Genomic DNA, 23,302 nt, shown 5'->3' on the forward strand with positions numbered 1-23,302 from the left:
GGCGGGTCAATTTTGACTTGGGAACCGGAGTGGATAAATATTTATTTCCTTCAGCATTTTGAGAGAATGTGAATGCACAGTTAGTACCTCTACAGATGTCCCTATCTTGATCAGTATCATAAAAGCTGATAGTATTTGGTCAAACTGATGCAATTTAGAAATTTCACAGAAAATATTTCCTGTTTTTTGGGGGGAGCATTTTCTCCCCTGTGCCTAAATGTCTTTGCTTCATGAAAGAAGCAGAGATGACAGAGATAACCTTATCGAAGTCGACTAGGTTGAAGCATTCATTCTATCGATTTATGACATTCTGGTGAGCAAGGGTTTATTTCGTTTTCATGGGCAACTTCCACTGAGTGAACAAAACATTAAGCCCTTTCCATGGCAGACTGATCAGGTGAAAACTATGATCCCTTATTGATGTCACTTGTTAAATCCACTTCAAATCAGTGTAGATGAAGGGGAGGAGACAGGTTAACAAAGGCAAGACAAACGATTTAAGTGCCTTTGAATGGGGTATGGTAGTAAGTGCCAGGCGCACTGGTTTGTGTCGAGAACTGCAAAGCTGCTGTGTTTTTTCACGCCAAACAGTTTCCTGTTTGTATCAAGAATGATCCACCACCCGAAGGACGCCCTGCCAATTTGACACAACTGTGGGAAGCATTGGAGACATGGGTCAGTATCCCTGTGGAACACTCAACACATTGTGAGTCCACACCCCGACAAATTGAGGCTGTTCTGAGGGCAAAAGGGAGGGGGGTGCAACTCAATATTAGGAAAGCGTTCTTAGTGTTTTGTACACTCAGTGTATAATGACAAGAGAAGCTGCATGTATCCAATTATAGACAGTTGACTAAGAAATCGATAGAACCTTGTATTCCCCAAGCTATATCTGAAAAAAGGTGGATTCTGAGAATTGGCTTTAATGTTCTGAACCGTGATCGGTTTGAATGGCATCAGCAATTTTCTTGTATTCTTTTGAACTTAACATGAATTGGGGTATTGAATACTATATTTAGAGCACGTTGCACTGTGAATGAGGAAATATATGACTGTTTCTCCCTCGAGTTGTGTGAGAAACCACACGCCTGCTCCGTAAATGCACATGAGAACTATGCACATTTATCCAAACAACATGGGAGAAATCGGACTCTTGCGCTGACATGTCAGGACTGTTCACTTGGTACTTAACCATGTCTCTGGACTTCACACATCTACTGAAATATGGTGTTAAAGACTGGTGACTATGGATTGTCGTTCAAATGCAATCTATAAATCCAAAAGTCGTAACCCCCGATCTAGACTGGCCATATCTAGTTGTTTCTACTGTCTGGAAATGTGCAATCTAACCCAGGTCCTGACATTCTTACCCCTGCCAAATTAAATAGTCAGAGAGGCCTAAAGTTTCTGCATTTGGATGTAAAAAGTCTTCTGCCGAAGCTTGATTTTGTGAATATATGGATAAAAACTACCGACCCTGACGTATTTATGCTTTCTAAAATCTGGCTCGAAAAATATATTACAGACAGAAATATTGGCAGAAATAGTTAATGTTTTTTCGTACAGATCGTAAATCTAAAAGGTGGTGGTGTTGCTGTATACGTAGAAGACAAATTCTCGGCAGGCGTTCTGACTTCTGTTACTAAACCTAAGCAATTTGAATGATCCGTCTTTGAACCTAAACCTTGGCTCATCTTATTGTTGTATCTTGTTGTTATCGACCATCTGCTACTGCTGGCTCTCTGGATTGTAATTTTAATTTTATCACAGAATGTCAAAAGTTTGTCCTGATTATCTGAACAGGAGAATGTCAAGTTCTGAGTTTGTCCTGAGTGTCCAATAAACCCTCTGATTGATTTGATCTGAATCTTATGGTATTTTTGCAAATGGCTGGATTTACATTTAACATCAGCTCTGATCAACTCAAAGCATTCTATGACATCCATACCTGCATCTAATCTTTTAAGGGGGAGAAGGATTACTTTACTATCAGATTGTCAACAGTGGAACGAGGTGAGGGAGTTTGTTCCACCATAAACCCTTTTGATTGATTTTGACAGGCCAGAGGTGGATACTCAGTGCCCTTGTTTTTTAATCAGAGCCTTATGGTATAGGCAAGCACCATTTTGCAAATGACATAGCCAGTGATCACTGTGCTGGGAATTGATCACTGTGCTATTGCCTGTGTGAGAGATGGTAAAATTCCTAAGCAATCTCCATGTGTCATTACGAAAAGAAACTGGAAGCGGTTTGATATTCAAGTTTTTTTTTTATACATGATGTATCTAGCATTGAATTGAATGGAATTCATCCCTGATGTTAAACCAGCCTTTTCTTACTTCCACAATGCATTCCAAAATGTATGCAAAAGGCACGCCCCAAATGCAGGATTAAGGGCAGAGAGAACCCTTGCTTTACTGAGGAATTTACTAAAATCATAAGGGAACGAAATGCTATGTGGGCTAAAGCAAGAGGGACTGGTTCGGTGGATGACTGGATGGCTTTTAAACGTCTTCGAAATATGGGTGTGGCTATGACCCGTAAATTGAAAGCAGACCACTATCTGAAATCTACATCGGATAATTGAAATAATTTTGGCAAGTAGTGAAAGGTTTGGAGTGCAAAAAAAGATACACAGCTTCCCAAACAATTGTTGGTAGACACACAGATTGTCAGTTACAAACTCCATTCTGAAAGCCTTAAATCAGCATTTTCTAGATGCAGGCAGTTTATTTAAAAAAGTTCAAAAGGTATAATTGAGCCCCCTATAAATTTACCTGACACCCCTTTGCCAGGTTCTCCTTTTCATCCTTCTGTTTCAGACGTGTGTAAAGCCTTGAAATAAATTGATAGAAAAAAAATCCCCTGGCGATCTAGACCCCCGCTTCCTACACCTAGCTGCAGACATCATTGCTCCCCCTTAACATTTTTAACCTCACACTTCATGTTAAGGAAATCCAAGTTATGGAAATCTGCTTATGTACAGTGGGGCAAAAATGTATTTAGTCAGCCACCAATTGTACAAGTTCTCCAACTTAAAAATATGAGAGAGGCCTGTAATTTTCATCATAGGTACACTTCAACTATGAAAGACAAAATGAGGGAAAAAAAATCCAGAAAACCACATTGTAGGATTTTTAATGAATTTATTTGCAAATTATGGTGGAAAATAATTATTTGGTCACCTACAAACAAGCAAGATTTCTGGCTCTCACAGACCTGTAACTTCTTATTTAAGAGGCTCCTCTGTCCTCCACTCATTACCTGTATTAATGGCACCTGTTTGAACTTGTTATCAGTATAAAAAGACACCTGTCCACAACCTCAAACAGTCACACTCCAAACTCCACTATGGCCAAGACCAAAGTGCTGTCAAAGGACACCAGAAACAAAATAGTAGACCTGCACCAGGCTGGGAAGACTGAATCTGCAATAGGTTTAGCAGCTTGGTTTGAAGAAATCAACTTTGGGAGCAATTATTAGGAAATGGAAGACATACAAGACCACTGATAATCTCCCTCGATCTAGGGCTCCACGCAAGATCTCACCCCATGGGGTCAAAATGATCACAAGAATGGTAAGCAAAAATCCCAGAACCACACGGGGGGACCTAGTGAATGACCTGCAGAGAGCTGGGACCAAAGTAACAAAGCCTACCATCAGTAACACACTACGCCGCCAGGGACTCAAATCCTGCAGTGCCAGACATGTCCCCCTGCTTAAGCCAGTACATGTCCAGGCCCGTCTGAAGTTTGCTAGAGAGCATTTGGATGATCCAGAAGAAGATTGGGAGAATGTCATATGGTCAGATGAAACAAAAATATAACTTCTTGGTAAAAACTCAACTCGTCGTGTTTGGAGGACAAAGAATGCTGAGTTGCATCCAAAGAACACCATACCTACTGTGAAGCATGGGGTGGAAACATCATGGGGGCTGTTTTTCTGCAAAGGGACCAGGATGACTGATTCCGACTGTAAAGGAAAGAATGAATGGGGCCATGTATCGTGAGATTTTGAGTGAAAACCTCCTTCCATCAGCAAGGGCATTGAAGATAAAACGTGGCTGGGTCTTTCAGCATGACAATGATCCCAAACACACCGCCCGGGCAACGAAGGAGTGGCTTCGTAAGAAGCATTTCAAGGTCCTGGAGTGGCCTAGCCAGTCTCCAGATCTCAACCCCATAGAAAATCTTTGGAGGGAGTTGAAAGTCCGTGTTTCCCAGCAACAGCCCCAAAACATCACTGCTATAGAGGAGATTTGCATGGAGGAATGGGCCAAAATACCAGCAACAGTGTGTGAAAACCTTGTCAAACGTTTTCTGTAAGACTTCACCTCTGTCATTGCCAACAAAGGGTATATAACAAAGTATTGAGATAAACTTTTGTTCTTGACCAAATACTTATTTTCCACCATCATTTGCAAATAAATTCATTAAAAATCCACCAATGTGATTTTCTGGATTGTTTCTTCTCATTTTGTCTGGAACAGTTGAAGTGTACCTATGATGAAAATTACAGGCCTCTCATCTTTTTAAGTGGGAGAACTTGCACAATTGGTGGCTGACCAAATACTTTTTTTGCCCCACTACTGCCTCTCTTGAAAGGTCCTTCGCTACTTGACTAATCGACACACATCAAAATTGTCTCTACTGTCTAAGGTATTGGAGTCCTTAGTTTGTAGGCAGCTGAAGGCCTACCTCCAAGAAAACATCTTAAATGGAATGCAATCAGGTTTTAGGTCTGGCCACCACTGTTTCAGCAATTTTGAAGGTTTTAAATGACATCCACTGTGCTCTTGACAAGAAGTTACATTGTGTGTCTGTCTTCATTGAGTTGTCGAAGGCATTTGACACCGTGAACCATGCTGTTAGTGCAAAGCCTAAAATGTAGAATTACTGGGCATGCTCTAGATTGGTTTATAAATTACCTATCAAATCGTACACAATGTGTAATGGCGGATGGTTAGAAATCTGAGTCCATAGAGTTGTGCTCAGGTGTTCCGCAAGGTTCTATTTTGGGCCCACTGTTGTTCATTTTGTATATCAACAACATTGGGGAAAATATTGAAACGGCGCATGTTCATTTTTATAACATAATACCACAGAATATGTATGATTTAAAGCTGGTTCTGAATTCAGGTAAAACAAAATGCATGGTATTTTCAAATGCCAGACATGTCATTGCGACATTGACTGGACATACTACAGAGCAAGTCAAAGTGTACAAATATTTGGGTGTGTGGGTTGATAAGCTGAGATTCACTGTGTATGTAGAGAACTTGATAAGGAAGCTCAAACTGAGAATACGTTTTTATTACCGGCATAAGGCTGTTTTTTCTCTGGAGACCAGGAAGGAGCTGGTATGATGTACATTACTGGCGGTTTTAGATTTTAGTGATGTTATATACACTGCTCAAAACAATAAAGGGAACACTTAAACAACACAATGTAACTCCAAGTCAATCACATTTCTGTGAAATCAAACTGTCCACTTAGGAAGCAACACTGATTGCCAATAAATTTCACATGCTGTTGCGCAAATGGAATAGACAACAGGTGGAAATTATAGGCAATTAGCAAGACACCCCCAATAAAGGAGTGGTTCTGCAGGTGGGGACCACAGACCACTTCTCAGTTCCTATGCTTCCTGGCTGATGTTTTGGTCACTTTTGAATGCTGGCGGTGCTTTCACTCTAGTGGTAGCATGAGACGGAGTCTACAACCCACACAAGTGTCTCAGGTAGTACAGCTCATCCAGGATGGCACATCAATACCAGCTGTGGCAAGAAGGTTTGCTGTGTCTGTCAGTGTAGTGTCCAGAGCATGGAGGCGCTACCAGGAGACAGACCAGTACACCAGGAGATGTGGAGGAGGCCAACAACCCAGCAGCAGGACCGCTACCTCCACCTTTGTGTAAGGAGGAGCAGGAGGAGCACTGCCAGAGCCCTGCAAAATGACCTCCAGCAGGCCACAAATGTGCATGTGTCTGCTCAAACGGTCAGAAACAGACTCCATGAGGGTGGTATGAGGGCCCGACGTCCACAGGTGGGGGTTGTGCTTACAGCCCAACACCGTGCAGGATGTTTGGCATTTGCCAGAGAACACCAATATTGGCAAATTCGCCACTGGCGCCCTGTGCTCTTCACAGATGAAAGCAGGTTCACACTGAGCACGTGACAGACGTGACAGTCTGGAGACGCCGTGGAGAATGTTCTGCTGCCTGCAACATCCTCCAGCATGACCGGTTTGGCGGTGGGTCAGTCATGGTGTCATTTCTTTGGGGGGCCGCACAGCCCTCCATGTGCTCGCCAGAGGTAGCCTGACTGCCATTAGGTACCAAGATAAGATCCTCAGACCCCTTGTGAGACCATATGCTGGTGCAGTTGGCCCTGGTTTCATCCGAATGCAAGACAATTTAAACTTTTTTATAAAGGCCATCACATCAAAGTTGGATCAGCCTGTAGTGTGGTTTTCCACTTTAATTTTGAGCGTGACTCCAAATCCAGACCTAAATTTGATTTCCATTGATAATGTGTGATTTTGTTGTCAGCACATTCAACTATGTAAAGAATAAAGTATTTAATAAGAATATTTCATTCATTCAGATCTAGGATGTGTTATTTTAGTGTTCCCTTTATTCTTTTGAGCAGTGTAATATATATATATATATATATATAAATATATATATATATATGCAGGCCTCACCCACTACAGAGAGCACTTGATTCAGAATATCATGTGGCCCTCAGGTTCATTATGAATTTAAAAAAATGTCTTAACATGTGATCTCTACAGTGCTGTTTGCTGGTCGTCACTGACCTGTAGGTTTCAACACGGGTATATACTGATTTAAAATGCCATTTTATATCTGTTATGTTTTAATCAGGTCAGTAAATACATATGAATTACAGTCCCTTTCTCATTTGCTTTGAACAGTACCAAGAATTAGAACAAGTCATGGTAGAAATAGTTTTAGTTACTCAGCCCCGTGGTCCTGGAATTCTCTCTTGAACATATCAAAACTTTAATCTAGTCTCATTGGTGGAGTTTAAACACTTGATTGATGTAAATATCATAGAAGTGTAATTGTCTTTAGGACAGCTGATTTTTTAATCAAGACATGTGTTTAACGTAATATATAATTGTACTGTATGTGTGTCTATAGTTTTGTTTAATGTTGTTAGTGTATGTAAGTTGTTCTGAAATTTTGTTCCCCCTGCTGTTATTGGACCAGGTATTTTGTGAAAAAGAGATGTTCTCAATGAGAAAAACCTGTATAAATAAAGTTTAAGTTTAAAAAATATATATTAGGTAGAGACCATTGCACAGAACAAGGGTGTCAATAACTCATTCAACAAAAATGCTGATAGAACCTTCTAGTCCCAAGTTTAAAAAAATAGCCTACCAAAATGTCAGAAATAAACTTGGCAAAAAATTAAACGTCCTCTCACTGTCAACTGCGTTTATTTTCAGCAAACTTAACATGTGTAAATATTTGTATGACCATAACAAGATTCAACAACTGAGATGTAAATTGAACAAATTCCACAGACATGTGACTAACATAAATTGAATGTGTCACTGAACAAAAAGGGGCGGGGGGGAGGGAGTTTAAAAGTAACCGTATCTGGTTAAGCGCTGCAGTGCATCTCATGGACTGCACCAGATTTGCCAGTTCTTGCTGTGAGATGTTACCCCACTCTTCCACAAAGGCACCTGCAATTTTACAGACATTTCTGGGGGGAATGGCCCTAGCCTTCACCCTCTGATCCAACAGGTGAGATCCGGGCTCGTCGCTGGCAAATGGCAGAACACTGACATTCCTGTCTTGCAGGAAATCACTCACAGAACAAGCAGTATGGCTAGTGGCATTGTCATGCTGGAGGGTCATGTCAGGATGAGCCCGCACTGCGTTGAGATTGCTTGCAATGACAAGCTCAGTCCGATAATGTGGTGACTCACCGCCCCAGACCATGATGGACCCTCCACCTCCAAATCAATCCCACTCCAGAGTACAGACCTCGGTGTAACGCTCATTTCTTCGACGATAAAACATGAATCCGACCATCACCCCTGGTGAGACAAAACCGCGACTCGTCAGTGAAGAGAACTTTTGCCAGTCCTGTCTGGTCCAGTGACGGTGGGTTTGTGCCCAGAAATCTCAATTAAAATTACTCAAACATACAAGTATTTTATACCATTTTAAAGATAATCTTGTTAATCCCACCACAGTGTCCGATTTCAAATAGGCTTTACAGCGAAAGCACCACAAATGATTGTTAGGTCAGAGCCAAGCCACAGAAAAATACATTTTTCCAGCCAAAGAGTCACAAAAAGCAGAAATAGAGATAATTAATCACTAACCTTTGATGATCTTCATCAGATGACTCATAGGACTTCATGTTACACAATACATGTATGTTTTGTTCGGTAAAGTTCATATTTATATCAAAAATTCTCAGTATACATTGGCGCGTTACGTTCAGTAGTTCCAAATACATCCGGTGACTTTGCAGAGAGCCACATCAATTTACAGAAATACTAATTATAAATGTTGATGAAAATACAAGTGTTACACATGGAAATATAGATATACTTCTCCTTAATGCAACCGCTGTCAGATTTCAAAAAAGCTTTACGGAAAAAGCAAACCATGCAATAATCTGAATACAGCGCTCAGACAAACAAATACATGTATCCGCCATGCTGGAGTCAATGTCAGAAATAACAAATATTCACTTACCTTTGATGGTCTTGATCAGAATGCACTCCCAGGAATCCCATCTATAGGATGTTAACATAAATCTTCAACAATATTCCTACAGGAGAATTCCTTTGTCTTCAGAAAAGCAAAGGAACGGGAGATACTTCATGTGAAATGCGTGTGACCAGCGCGTGACTGCTGCCAGACCTCTGACTCAATCCCCTCTCATTCGGCCCCACTTCACAGTAGAAGCCTCAAACAAGTTTCTAAAGACGGTTGACATTAGTGGAAGCCTTAGGAAGTGCAAAATGACCAATATCCCACTGTATCTTCGATAGGGACGGAGTTGAAAATCGACCAACCTCAGATTTCCCAATTCCTGGTTGGATTTTTCTCTCAGGTTTTTGCCTGCTATATGAGTTCTGTTTTACTCACACACATCATTCAAACAGTTTTAGAAACTTCAGAGTGTTTTCGATCCAAATAATATGCATATACTAGCAACTGGGACTGAGGAGCAGGCAGTTTACTCTGGGCACCTTATTCATCCAAGCTACTCAATACTGCCCCCCAGCCATAAGAAGTTAATATCGACCGCTCCACAGGTGCATGTTCATTAATTGTTTATGGTTAATTGAACAAGCATGGGAAACAGTGTTTAAACCCTTTCCAATGAAGATCTGTGAAGTTATTTGGATTTTTACAAATTATCTTTGATAAACAGGGTCTTGAAAAAGGGCCTTTTTCTTTGTTGTTGTCGAGTTTACATCTACATTAGGCAACAAACCAAAGAAATCCCGCACCCCCTCTCAAAAAAATACAAAATAATTCCACCGTCTGACTGTAGCCTACAATATATTTTCTATATTTGCAGGTTAGGGTCAGGGCATCAGATTTTCGCAAAGGGTTATTAGCAGTTGCGGGCGGGTGAACAAACAGTTGACCCACACCTCATGGACTTCGTGTAAAACACCATTAGAACAAACCACTTGTTTAAGTGTCAAACCAAAATCAACAAAATCGTGATAACAGCATTTATTGTTTTTCCCTAATCCATTATAAATTCATTGGACAGGTACAGCCCTGCAAATCATTACAAGAATCTGAAACAAAATAAGAGGGAAGATAACCTCAGCTACAAATTTGGTGTGCTGACAAAAAAAAGAGCTCTACAAAAAAAGTTATGCGAATAATAATCTGGGGCAAGATTTAGATGTAGTGTTCTGTAAATTATTTTGTAAACAATAGGCATACAATATAGGAAGTAACAAATGTTACCTTGGAGACAATGAGTTGAACTGTAGACTGCAACACTGGCTGGCATGATTAGGCATTTACAGAACCCTAAAGCAATAATATACCCTCCTTGTCCAATAAATGTCATTAACACAATGTTTTAAAATAGCCACATCCGACAGCATCTCTGCTCCATACATCCAACCTTTTGTCCTGTCCCTGCTTGTGTGTTGAGATAACGAGGTATAGAAAAAGGTCAATGTCCTTATTGTTCACCTCTCAGCCACCTATCCAATAAAAACAGAGCATGGTTGTAGTGGTCAGTCATTGTTCCCTATGATATTGCAACATTACTGAATCATGAAACATGACTGAATGACTGCAAGACAAAAAAGGGGCATAAGGAAATAAAAGGATAAATAAAAATAGAATATATATATTTAAAAAAAAGAAAGAAGTGTGACAGCATTTCTAGCACAAAAGGCCAGTTGTTGCTATGGAAGAAAATGCAATTGTTTGATTTACAAAAGTACATCAAATAAATTAAAGATTCATTTTAGGACCGCAAGAAATTACATAATCAAACAATGCATTAGACACATGCACAGAGAAATGTACATTCCATTTAGACAATGTGTACATCCACAATGGCACCCTATTCTTCTATGGGCCCTGGTCAAAAGTAGTGCACTTTATAGAGTGCCATTTGGGACGCACTGAATTTATTTGTAGACAACATTTTCCAGGACTAGGCACCCCCATTCCCCATAAAATACCATTATGGTAGTGCCAGCACACCAGAAATGTCTAATGCTTTGGGTTTGTTATAGGTATATGGGTTATATTTAATCACATGATCACTTCCTTACATGGTTTCCAGGCTGTCTCAGTAACAGGGGAAGAAATATTCAGCCACTTTTATACACTTAACTTTAAATTGAAATAGTAAAGCAAAGATGCTAAACAGAGTGGTGAATTACTTAACACGTTCACTCTCAATTTCACCGTTAATACATTTCCTTAAAACACCCCCCTCCCCCATAATGACCTAAACATGATAACATCCAGGAGATAATGCTAATAAAATAAAAACTCCCCAGGCCCAAACCACCCCCCCTCCCATAAGAGACCATGTCATCCAAACTTAGGGCATCCCTTCCCCTAACAACCCATTGCTCAAGATTCATTCAACCCCACATCTGCATACGGTAGTAACCCCAACCAAATAAACACATCTCTTTAGAAAGCAAGTCAGTTTGTTTCAAAATGTCTTCCATGATCTTATGGGGTAGTTTAGTTTATTCAATGAATTAAATGGCTCAAAGTGCTAATCGGACTCTTTTAAGGAAAGAAAATAATTGAAGAGGAAGTAGAGGGGAGAAATATGAGGAAGGCCATTCCACAGCTGTCCAACAGCAACCTCTATTGGCCAAGGAATAGAGTCACTATGTTCTCCTCAAACTAACAAGGAAAACAATTTATACCCCCACCCCAATTCCTCTACCTCACCTGGCAGTTCCCCAGAATGATTATAGCTGTTATTATACATGTATATATTGTTATAAATATATATGGCCCTTATTGAAAGAAAACATGAGTTTCACATTAACAAGAAAGTACCATAATCTCTATATAGCTAAGTGGAAAGTGTTCTCAGTGTAAGTGAGCTGGCAGCAGCCTCCATTATTTGTTGCACTCATCAACCAAGGTATAAAACACAAGAAATAACCACACAAAGCATCCTCTTTGTAGTTGCAAATTTACACCTCTAAAATGAGTGCTCACTGCACTATACAATTTCCTCCGTTTACACTTTTTCCTGAGTAATACTTATCCTTGTAACAGACAATATCATTATTTATTTTTTGCTATTTCAGTTCTGGGCTATTTCCTGCCACCATCATTGTTATTCTCATTATTATGCTAGCTACAATTGTAAAGTTGATTGCTAAAACCCTTAAGCTCATGGGAGAAAAAAAACAAGTTCATTGCTACTCTGTTTGCTTTTCAAAAAAATGTACTTTTCATTCTAACGATTAACGAGCAGACCAAAAATGACAAGAAAAACAGACTAAATACATAGATATTTACTTTAAAAATATATCTTAAAAAATTGCATTTGAATAGTCCTTGAAGACCAGTCCTGGGGAGAGGGTTGAGGCATACACATAGCGGCAGTGTAATAATAATAATTAAAACTTCACTTAATAAAAATAAGAATAAAATAGGAGCACTCATTTTTTTTTAGAAAATAAAATAAAAAAATGGACAAAACACGAAACTCCAACAGAATGCTGTCCCCTCCCAGGCCCTTATCTGTAGCTTTGGCTTGTTGGGGTTTTGGAACCTGTACTTACTGCCTCATTGACGTCGGCTAACAAACTAGTATACCCTGAGAATTCGGAGACCGGTGTCCTTATCCTGTGGTCCACCTCCCCGCAAGAGTCAGCGCCGTACGACAAGGCGCCGCGGCCGGCCGACTTGAACTGGGATCCAAAGGCCTGGGCAAAGTTCTCGATCGTGTAGGAGCCCTTAGAGGGGTCCAGAGAAGCCAGGTTCTGCAAGTCCTTCTGGCTGCCCAGGTCAGACGGGTTGATCTGGTAGGAGGAGGGGGAAGAGGAGGAGTGTTGCTTCTCCATCTGGTCGGTGAGCTCCTGAGAAGGGGTAAGCTGCTGGTGGGTGGCAGGCTCCAGGCTGTTTAGGTGGAAGCTGTGCTGCGGAGAGGAGTCTGACAGCATTGCAAAGTGGGACTTTGGCACGGAGGAGGGCAGGGTGGGAGAGGCCACCGGCTGGCTGAAGCCACACTCCAGAGGGGACGTAGTGTACATGTGCTTGTCTGTAAAGAGTGGGTTGCGTTGGTGGGTGCTGGTGAAGGGCCCTGTAGCTGGGGGCACGGGGCCCAGGGGGAAGCCTGTGTTGTGGCTGGTGCGTTCCAGGGCCTGCAGCAAGAAGCGGGAGTACTCGTGCATAATGACCGTCTTGTCTCCAGACGGGCTGGGAGAGTCTGCATCGTGGCTCAGGTCAGAGCCATCTGCTGAGACAGGGTGCAGCGCCACGTGCTGGTCACTGAGGTCAAAGTGCACGTCGTGGTGCGAGCTGTCTGGTTTCTGGGTGTAGTGGTCCAGCAGGCTCTGCAGTACCTCGTCAGGGATCCCCGACCTGTCGTGCTTGTCCACGCCCATGGGGGAGGAGTCGAGCAGACTCAGGGGCGAGTCGCTGTCCATCACACCTGAGACCACCCCCTGGATAACCGACTGCTGGGATGACAGGTGACCAACGTTGACCTCATAATCGTTGGTGCTGCTCTCTGCCACCCCGGCCCCTGATGCTGCACTGTTGGCCGCGTTAAGGTAGCGTCTCTTCTTGAGGAACTGCATGGCATCATCATAGTTGCTGCTGGTGGGACCCGATTTGGCCTCAGAGCCCTGCATGAGGCCCATCCCGACCATCCCCACACCCTCACCCTGCTCCATAGTGCCCTGCTTGGCCTGCCCCAAGCCCCCCTGGTCCAGGGCCTTACGGTTGGCCTTCTTGAAGGCCATCTTAGGGGCTCGGCTTTGATGCTCGTGGTGCATACTGGGCCCTGGCGGAGTGGAAGAGGACACAGTGTGATTCTCCACGCTGTAGTCATGGAGACTGTACCCTCCCGACGGCGCCCCGTGGATGTGTGCTCCGCCCAGCCCTCCTGCTTCAACCGGTCCAGCCGCTTTCTTCCTCTTGCGCTCCCCCCCCTCAGAGTTTTTGGACTTGCCCCTCTTCCGGACCGAGGCCCCAGTGTTTCCCTGAGTGATTCCGTAGCTGCCCTGCCCCATGTCCTCACAGCCCAGGTCCAACATCCCGGGCTCCAGACCCTTCTTTATGGCTTCTCCACAGGTTCGCTTGTGCTTGAGTAATCGGTCTGTCCTAGAAAAAAACTGCAGGGCAGAGAGACCATAAGTAGGGTACAGATTGTAAACAGCAGAATGGGATAGACACGAATACACTTCCATCCCGAGAAATATAACTTGTCAGGTCATGCCTCATGCCATAATGGAAGTGGGCATATTAGGATGCATTGTCCCCGAGGGGACATTTGTTTCAGCCATTCAAAAGTGCTGCTGCTTCCACAGGTTAAAAACAGACATGCATCATAACCACTCCCCTCCCAACACACACGTCAACCTATTTCAGTAGATTTCTCATGTGGAGGTCACTACCTGTTGGCAGGTCTCACATCTGTATGGCTTTTCTCCACTGTGGGTCCTCTTGTGTCTCTCCATGTGGTATTTCTGAATGAAGCGCATGTTACACTGGTCACAGCAAAAAGGCTTCTCTCCTGTCATGGGAAACATCACAGAAGATCTAAAGAAAAATAACCATCTACAAAACATAGGTTTGCTCATTGTGTCATCGAACTATTGGTGCACAAAGGTAATTGACTGTTTGCCTCTCACGTGTCATTAGTGTGCTTGACATGTGTGTGGGATGTATGACATGCCACTCACCACTGTGGATCTTCTCGTGCCGCTGTAGTAGGTACTTCTGGATGAAACTCATGTTACACTGGCTGCACCTGAACGGCCTCTCACCTAAGGCACCACCACAGCCACACAGTCATGTTTACTAAGTTAAATCCTCTGTGTCTGCCTAGTCTATTCAAAACTAATACTGCACTGGTTTAATTTCAAGGTTTCCTACAGTGACTTTGTGAAAAACTAGGTTTTTCTAACCACACAATCTATTCCAAAATTTTCTGGAGATATTTTTGCTTTTATACTCTAGTGAGAAACTAACCGAGACCACACTGAATGCTAGAAATGAACAGACATTTTGATCAGTGGCCTAGGTACCCGTGTGAATGAGGACCTCCCATAACAATCATCTCGTCTGTCTATTAAATTCAACACAAATACTGAACTTCTTTCATTTGTGAAAGTGAAAAATGTTCCCTCAAGACATAATTTTTCAATTAAAAAACAAACATATTAAAAATTAGCCTAATAGATCAGTCAGTAGGGTCCTGGGTACCTGTGTGGATGAGGACATGTCTGCGCAGGTGGTATGAGCTCCTGAAGGATGCGCTGCAGTGCTCACAGATGTGGAGCTTCCCGTTGGGCCACATGCTGCCTCCATCTGCATCCAGCATCATTGATTGCTTTTGGACAAAATAAGGTCAATTCAACTAACAAATGCAATTTAATTTATTTAATGCATGATCGTTTCACTGAAGATAGAAACTAAGTTCAGGGGGAAAAAAAGTACTTTGATGTAATGGATCCTAAACTATTGAAAAATGAATTATATCTAAATCAAGATAACTTAGGATGCATATCAAACACATACAACTTGAATAGAAAGGACAGTTCACACACCTTAGGCTCTCCACGTTTCCTCCGGGGCTTGCTCTCTTCACCATTTGACCTTCGACCTCGCTTTCCTGAGGACTCCTTTCCTAACCGACTCGGCAGCTGGATGACAAAAGGGAGGCGCAGAGTGAGCACTTGAGAGAATGGGAAGGGCCTAGTTCAGTCATATAGCCGACATATTGCATGTGTACACAAGACAAAAACAGACTCAACGCAGCATTTCGTGAAAGCTCATTTCAGCCATTGCAGAAGGCTGCCTTGGGGAAGTGCCAGAAGGTAGAGTAATAAACCACATATTTATGGCTCCCCCTGTGCATCTCTCCAGACAGTTAAGCAGTCCTTCAAATGGGAGAGCTGCTGTTAATTTAGGATGCATATCAAAATGGCCTATATAAAGGGAATAGGGTGTAATTTGAGACACACATAGAATCCCATAGAAAAGGCCTAGGCTTATTAACTAGCAACTCAAGTGTAAATACAGACTCATTAATATTCAGCATGTTCACCCACTATGAAGAGCAATCTTCAAACAAAAGGGTCTGTGGTTTAGGAAAGGGACACTGGGATTTCAATTACACTTCCCAACACCATATGGATACTAAGAACATGGCTGTCTGGAATGGCATCCTATTTCCTATATAGTGCACTAATTTTGACCAACGGCCTATGGGCCCTTGTCAAAAGTCGGACACAGCCTATGAGTGTGGATGGGTGCATGTGAAAGACGACGGAGCTCTCAAATATCAACCAATCATTGTATTAGATCAGGGGAAAGGCTAGCCAAAACAAACCCGTCTCATTTCCGCAACACAACGAGCGCAGGATCAGTGGGCTCAAAATGTCTGCAAGCTCACATGCATGTCATTATCCTGAAAATAATAGCACCATTTGGGGTGCTCCGACTGCACTCCAAATGAAACTACTCATAATTTTAGTAGGGAATCAGCTTTTTGAGTGGAGAAAAATGATTGTCTCCTCAGTAATATAATCATACATGTGTATAGATAACGCAGTTAAATAAAAGGTTAAATAAATAAAACATCTCAAAGTTAATGTAATGTATTCTCTAAGATGTCCTTGGATAAACTAATAAACCATATTTAGTGAGCAGGAAATGATATGTCTAGCTTTTCAATGAGCATGCCAAGTGCTGCCTAGTAAACCTCTGGAGTCTGGCTATTGTTAGGCAGAGAGAGAGAGAGCATGTGTGTGTGTAAAGACAATGTGTGAGTGCAAGCTCAAACAAGACGACTGTGTCCTTGCCAAGACGTTTCCATTCACACGGAGGCCCAATCTCAATCATTTTGAGAGGGACATATTTTGCATTTGATGCCTTATATTTAGGTTACCATTACTAAATCCTCCCTCTCTGCTGCCCCCACCCTTTCACACATTCACTCAATCCATCCATCAGTCTTTGGTGAGATTGGCCATGTTACAAGCCCACACCCCAAAAGACAGGTGGACATCTGATCAACCAAACCTCCGGAGTAATTATTATTATTTATTTTTTTACTAATTGTAATGCTGCAGTAAATTAGACATTTCAATGGAGAACATCTTATTTTTTAACATAACAAAAGAGGGAAATTTGGTGTGGGTCAAGGCCAGACACCATAGGCTGAAATTATATTTTTGCATTTACCTATCAATTTTGAGATTTTTTGGTATTTTGGGACATTTAATTTGATTCTTTTTCAGAAATGTACATGTCAAACTAAACTCAGCAAAAAAATAAGCATTCCTTTATCAGGATCCTGACTTTCAAAAATCCTATTAACTTCAGATATTCATTGTAAAGGGTTTAAACACTGTTTCCCATGCTTGTTCAATGAACCATAGACAATTAATGAACATGCACCTGTGGAACAGTCGTTAAAACACTAACAGCTTACAGATGGTAGGCAATTAAGGTCACAGTTCTGAAAACTTAGGACACTAAAGAGGCCTTGCTACTGACTCTGAAAAACACCCAAAGAAAGATGCCCAGGGTCCCTGCTAATCTGTGTGAATGTGCCTTGGGCATGCTGCACGGAGGCATGAGGATTGCAGATGTGGCCAGGGCAATAAATTGCAATGTCCGTACAGCGAGAGACCTAAGACAGAGCTACAGGGAGACCGGACGGCCACTGATCATCCTTGCAGTGGCAGACTACGTGAAACAACACCCGAACAGGATCGGTTCATCCGAACATCACACCTGCGGGACAGGTACAGGATGGCAACAACAACTGCCCGGGTTACACCAGGAATGAACAAACCCTCCATCAGCACTCAGACTGTCCGCAATAGGCTGAGAGAGGCTGGACTGGGTGCTTGTAGGTCTGTTGTAAGGTAGGTCCTCACCAGACATCACCGGCAACAACGTTGCCTATGGGCAAAAACCCACCGTCACTGGACCAGACAGGACGGTCAAAAAGTGAGTTGCGGCTTTGTCTCACCAGAAGTGATGGTCGGATTCGCATTTATCGTCGAAGGAATGAGCGTTACACCGAGGCCTGTACTCTGGAGCGGGATCGATTTGGAGGCGGAGGGTCCGTCATGGTCTGGGCCGGTGTGTCACAGCATCATCGGACTGAGCTTGTTGTCATTGCAGGCAATCTCAAAGCTGTGTGTTACAGGGAAGACATCCTCCTCCCTCATGTGGTACCCTTCCTGCAGGCTCATCCTGACATGACCCTCCAGCATGACAATGCCACCAGCCATACTGCTCGATCCGTGCATGATTTCCTGCAAGACAGAAATGTCAGTGTTCTGCCATGGCCAGCGAAGAGCCCGGATCTCAATCCCACGGAGCACGTCTGGGACCTGTTGGATTGGATGGTGAGGGCTAGGGCCATTCCCTCCAGAAATGTCCGGGAACTTGCAGGTGCCTTGGTGGAAGAGTGGGGTAACATCTCACAGCAAGAACTGGCAAATCTGGGACAGTCCATGAGGAGATGCACTGCAGTACGTAATGCAGCTGGTGGCCACACTAGATACTGTTACTTTTGACCCCCCCCCTTTTGTCTGTTGTTGAATCTTGTTATGTTCATACAAATATTTACACGTTAAGTTTGCTGAAAATAAACGCAGTTGACAGTGAGAGGACATTTCTTTTTTTGCTGAATTTAGATAAATGTATATTTTCTTTAGTTTATCATACTAGTCATCAACATAATTCATTTTAACCACTTTAAAATGCACATAATCATTTCAAAGCTCACTACATTGAATTACACAATTTAAAAGTACATTTCATAGAGAATGTTACAAACTGGTCTATTTAGTAACTTACTTTGGAGATGGTGATTGGGTCTAAATAGGCATTTGACAGCCTAATTTCACTGTACTTTTCTTCAACTGCCATTTACTGAAAGTCAGACCCTTCCCACACGCCAACCAACTAATTTTCCTCAGCTTCAGAAGCATCTGGCTTCACCAAATTCTGTATGGTTATGCTTAGGTACAGACTTGCCCAGAGGAATTTTTTTCTTCTGGGTAAGATCTTGTTGGGAAACATTTGCCAAAAAAGCTTTTTACCTACATCTATGTCTTTAGTATTTTACAGATAGAAAGATGAAAAAAGTATTTACCCACAATTTGCTCTGGACAAGTCCGGTCATGGAGTGTTAAAATGAAACCAAAATATTTAGGCTGACTTCATCCAGTGTCCAGAAAAATGTATTTGCGTAATATGCAATCATGTGCATATTTAATGATATATTGCCCAATTTGCATATTTAAATAAAATATGTATGAAAATGTGTAATACCAAAAAGTCATTTGTCTACATACAACCGGTAAAGGTTGTATATAAATCAGATTTTTTAATTAATTAAAAAAAAATCCCTATTATGGTGTGGTGCCTTGCCTTGAATTCTCTGGTTTAAAATAACATTACAGTCAGGTTTTCCCAGACACAGATTAAGTTTAGTCCTGGACTAAAAAGCTATTTCAATGGAGAATCTCTGTTGAGAAGGCTTTTTAATACACAACTAGGCTTTGTGTGTGTGGGAAACCAGCCCTCTAAGTATTGATGTGTCAGAAGGCCTTACGTTGCCTAGGCTAAGGTCATGCACCAGCAGATTCTGGTGGTTGCCCATGGACACCTCCAGGAGCTCGGTGCTCTTCCCCGGGCCTCCAGGGTACAGCGGCTGACGGTAGTCATGTTCTGTCATCTTCTCCTGCTTGATGTCCATAGCATGGACATAGTCCCCCACCCCGCCATACTCCACCAGGCCGCCCACCCCAGCCATGCTGCAGTCTGGAGAGTCCCGCTCCTTCTTCAGGATCATCTCGTGAGGGCCTGGCAGGTCCTGCATAACAGACTGGGTGGCCAGCCGGGTGAAGCTGGTCACTGGGGGCAGGTGACTGAACATGATCATGCCAGGGGAGAAGTTGGAGTCCATGCTCCCATTGGAGCGCAGGAAGTCATTACCTAGTTTGTCTTGAATGATGCTCATGATGAACTTGGTGGTGGGCAGGTTCAACTAATGGGAGCCAACCGGAACCATCCTGGGAAAGAAAGAGCAGATGCTGAAGTACAATGCAACTTTATTGTCCATACGTTATAGCGAACGGAAATGTGTATTCTGCTCTAAAAATGTGTTTCTCCCACCAGATAGCACAGACACAGTTGAGGTGAGAGCAGGGTGAAGCTGCAGTGCAGCACTCCTGGATGAGTGGAAAAGAAACATTAACATCTGGGTGGCCTTTCCATCAGTGATATATGATGGTTTGTTTTTGGTTTACATGTGCTGCTGACACCAACTCACATGAAATAAATGAACTGTCCAGACAGACATTGACTGGATGGGCAGCATTCTTACAATGGGCTGTCCCTGAGGAATCAGTTTCATGCCCGCTGATCTCCCAATCAAGTGCTTAGCCAGATTAATAATAAGGGTTTGTGGGTCAACAACAAACAGCCACGGTCTGGAGTCTGACTTGTGTGAATTATGGTACCTTAAAAACAGGCTATTTTTTTTAAAAGTCTTCAGTCAACCTCAGATGTAGTTGAATTAACCTGGGTAAAAGGTATAGACTATAATATGTTAAACTCTGACGTCCTATGAGAGAGCGGAATAAACCTGAAGCGGCGTGTTAATCTGTCATCCTATTTGAGGACTAGGCTAATTAACTAAAAAAAAGGCACCAGTCCAGTTAGGTTATACAGGTAAATGGTAAATGGAAGGTCCATTTCTGTATTTTAATCTGTCACTACAGGTCGTCATCATCATAGGACACCCATCAAACATGGGCTTTAAAGTTAAAGAACCAAGCAAGAGTAGCCAGTACTAGCCACTGAAATACTATCAAGAAACAAAATAAAACTGATAACATGGGTATACTGCAAAACGTTGGCTGTTTAATATACTTGTCTATAGCTACAGGAAGATTAGGTTGATCTCACAAAATTAACACTTTTCTAAATGACCATCATAACATGACATTTGAGATGACTGAGGTTAGTCATGTCTCAGCTGCTGTGCTATTTTACAAATGTAACGAGGAATGACAGAGGATTCCAAAAGGCAAAATCAAAATGGAGTTTTTGAAATAAGAAGAACATCATCCAAACCAGTGCATCACCTCGAGGAAGATATCAGTGTCACTGATAGCTTAACTCGGTGAAATAGCGATAACAAAATATAAGCAGCAATTTCATAATTTAACATTGTCCAGACTACCATTACCTAGCCAGTTTATTGTATTCAATTGAATTCCTTTACAATAGTGTGTTTTCATTGCTAAACACAGTTAATTTGAATAGCTTCAGATTTCACGTGTAACTTAATCGTATCTCTGAACTTCATTGTCTCCACCAGCATAGCTACTAGCCTAGCTCGATTGCAATTGCATTGGATGAAACTTGCTAGCATGCTGATACCAAATAAAGCTAACAGCTAGCTAACAGATGCATATGTAACATGCTACAGTAAAATGGTATCTATTGTAAGAAAGCGTTAGTTGAAAATTAAAACTAATTCAGTGGTAAAAAAAAAAAGAAAAAAGTAATGACGTAGACGGCAAATCGGTTCCCAGTGCTAAACTGTGATTTATTCATGGTGTGTCACTCACTTGGGCTAGAAAGACCGCTAGCTAGCTACTGCTAACGTCTGGCTAGCCACCAAGCAATTAGCCATTTGGCTAACCAGCCTGCCAGGCCCTTTGTGATGCAGGATCATGCAATAATTAGCTAATATGGCCATCAGCAGAGAACAGTAATACTCGGTAAAAATTAAATTCAGACCATAGAATGAATTTAATATTACACCAACCATGTGAGGATCTGCCGTTCTCGCCTGACGTAGTCCTACATCGATTCCAAGGTATGGAATTAATTCTAAAATAATTTTGATTGACAAACTTGCGTGTCGGCGTATGCACGCGCAAGAGATTTTAGACAACACGGTGTGTCGTCATTCGTCAACATATTGTGAGCGCTTCGTTTTCATTTTCCGGTTCTGAAATACATAATATCTGGCTAACTAATTAAACCAGTTGATATAAACTACTTGAACCTCTAATAGGCATTGGGTGAGGACTGAAATAAACCATAACCGAGCATACGTGCGACGTACCCATAACAAATGGCCCATGCAACTCAAGCGAACAATTGATGATGCTCGGCTCCAGCAACGGTATGCTATCTAGCTTTGCGCTTTGTTGTCTGTCCCACACTCTTGCCTGAGTTTCACATATTTAAACTCGCCCAAAATATATATTTCCTTTTGTCTTACCAGTACATGACCACCAATAGCTCTTTCGGCTGGTTTATTTCACCTTTGGTCGTCCGTTTCAATCTTTAGAGCCCAAACATTGTTCTCCCGCAGTGGCTGTATTCCTTCATTTTGTCTCAGCGCGGTGAATTATGGGTACAGCGGACGGGTCCTGCGAAGAGTCACAGACAGACTCTTGATCCGGGAGCACTGGACCGGGAATTAACACGCAGTGCGGGGACATATGCGTTAACATTTTGAACGACATTGTTGCCTACGTACACCAAATTCAACAGAAATATAAGTGTCATTTGCATAACTGAAGGTGCTGTGCCATTTCATTAATTGTATGTTTGTTAGCATAATTGATAGGCCTAATGCCTTTTAACTACCTAAACCAGACTAATAATCAGATTAAATTTAGAATACAAAAATTGAATGTTATGAAAACGCTATTATCAGTTTATAAAAGGGTGTGTGATTGGTTGTAGTTGCATATGTGTAAATCAAATATGCAAGACACTGAAATAATAATGTGCAATGTTCCAGGACACCCATTGATTATTGTAGAATATTACATGCCTTGGGAATTTAGTACAACTGTCTATCATAAACCAACATCTTAGGTTGCATTACTCCATTCGTTGTTTATCCTATGTTCTACCAAACAAAATGGTAGGGTCAGGCTTTTGAAATTACAGATTGGGAATGTAACATTTAGGGTAGACTATGCATCCACAATATCTAATGAGTTATTTCCTGAAACCTAGGTAAAAAGAAGTCTGACAGTGTGAATAATGGTTTCTTAAAATTATGTTCCAGCCTTGAGGATATTTTGCCTCCCTCATTGTGTACACGTTTCAAAACTGTGACTGTCCCCCTGGGTCCCAATTACTGAAGAAATAGGACACCTCACCAGCTCTTAAAAGTGTACATTGACAGAGCTATGCTATTCAATGATACTGTGCTGCATGAATATTGTGGCATATATAGCACAAAGTAAATACATTCCTGAAATACCTTCGGACTAATTAGTCACAATGGTCAAGTCTCCTGTGAAGAGAGCGACCCTTAAAAACAAGTCAAATAAAATAAGAAAAGAGAATGAGAGAGGGAACAAGAATAGCCTACTAACAACAAACGTCGAACGAGCCAAGGGAGGAACAATCATTAGAGACATTTTCTGAAGTGATGCAGAATCTCTGAATTGGATATGAATAAGAGCCACATTCATTCACATGTGTGAATGAATGTGTATATATATCTCACCACCACTCATCAGACTTTATCCCCCGTTTCCTCTGGTCTCAGCTG

At 42.0% G+C, this 23,302-nt stretch overlaps 1 protein-coding gene across 1 annotated transcript; it reads right to left on the minus strand.

Moving 5' to 3' along the window:
• Nucleotides 1-11,039: 11,039 nt before the first annotated feature.
• LOC118365227 (zinc finger protein 281-like) lies at nucleotides 11,040-22,220 on the minus strand. Its single transcript, XM_035747257.2, has 7 exons — nucleotides 22,010-22,220; nucleotides 19,322-19,781; nucleotides 15,291-15,386; nucleotides 14,947-15,073; nucleotides 14,424-14,507; nucleotides 14,136-14,254; nucleotides 11,040-13,853 (listed from the first exon to the last, which is right to left on the minus strand). The coding sequence occupies exons 2-7, from the start codon at nucleotides 19,727-19,729 to the stop codon at nucleotides 12,252-12,254; spliced, it is 2,436 nt and encodes an 811-aa protein (XP_035603150.1). The 5' UTR covers nucleotides 19,730-19,781; nucleotides 22,010-22,220; the 3' UTR covers nucleotides 11,040-12,251.
• Nucleotides 22,221-23,302: the final 1,082 nt, after the last annotated feature.

The sequence above is a fragment of the Oncorhynchus keta genome, chromosome 32 (genome assembly GCF_023373465.1).
Source record: "Oncorhynchus keta strain PuntledgeMale-10-30-2019 chromosome 32, Oket_V2, whole genome shotgun sequence".
Taxonomy (NCBI): domain Eukaryota; kingdom Metazoa; phylum Chordata; class Actinopteri; order Salmoniformes; family Salmonidae; genus Oncorhynchus; species Oncorhynchus keta.

Excerpts from the sequence above, each read along its gene's own strand:
- LOC118365227 (XM_035747257.2), bottom strand. The coding sequence starts at position 19,729 with ATGAGCATCATTCAAGACAAACTAGGTAATGACTTCCTGCGCTCCAAT. Across the intron at positions 15,387-19,321 it reads ATGACCTTAGCCTAGGCAAC|CTGCCGAGTCGGTTAGGAAA; the intron begins GTAAGGCCTTCT and ends TTTGTCATCCAG. Across the intron at positions 15,074-15,290 it reads GGAAACGTGGAGAGCCTAAG|CAATCAATGATGCTGGATGC; the intron begins GTGTGTGAACTG and ends TTTGTCCAAAAG.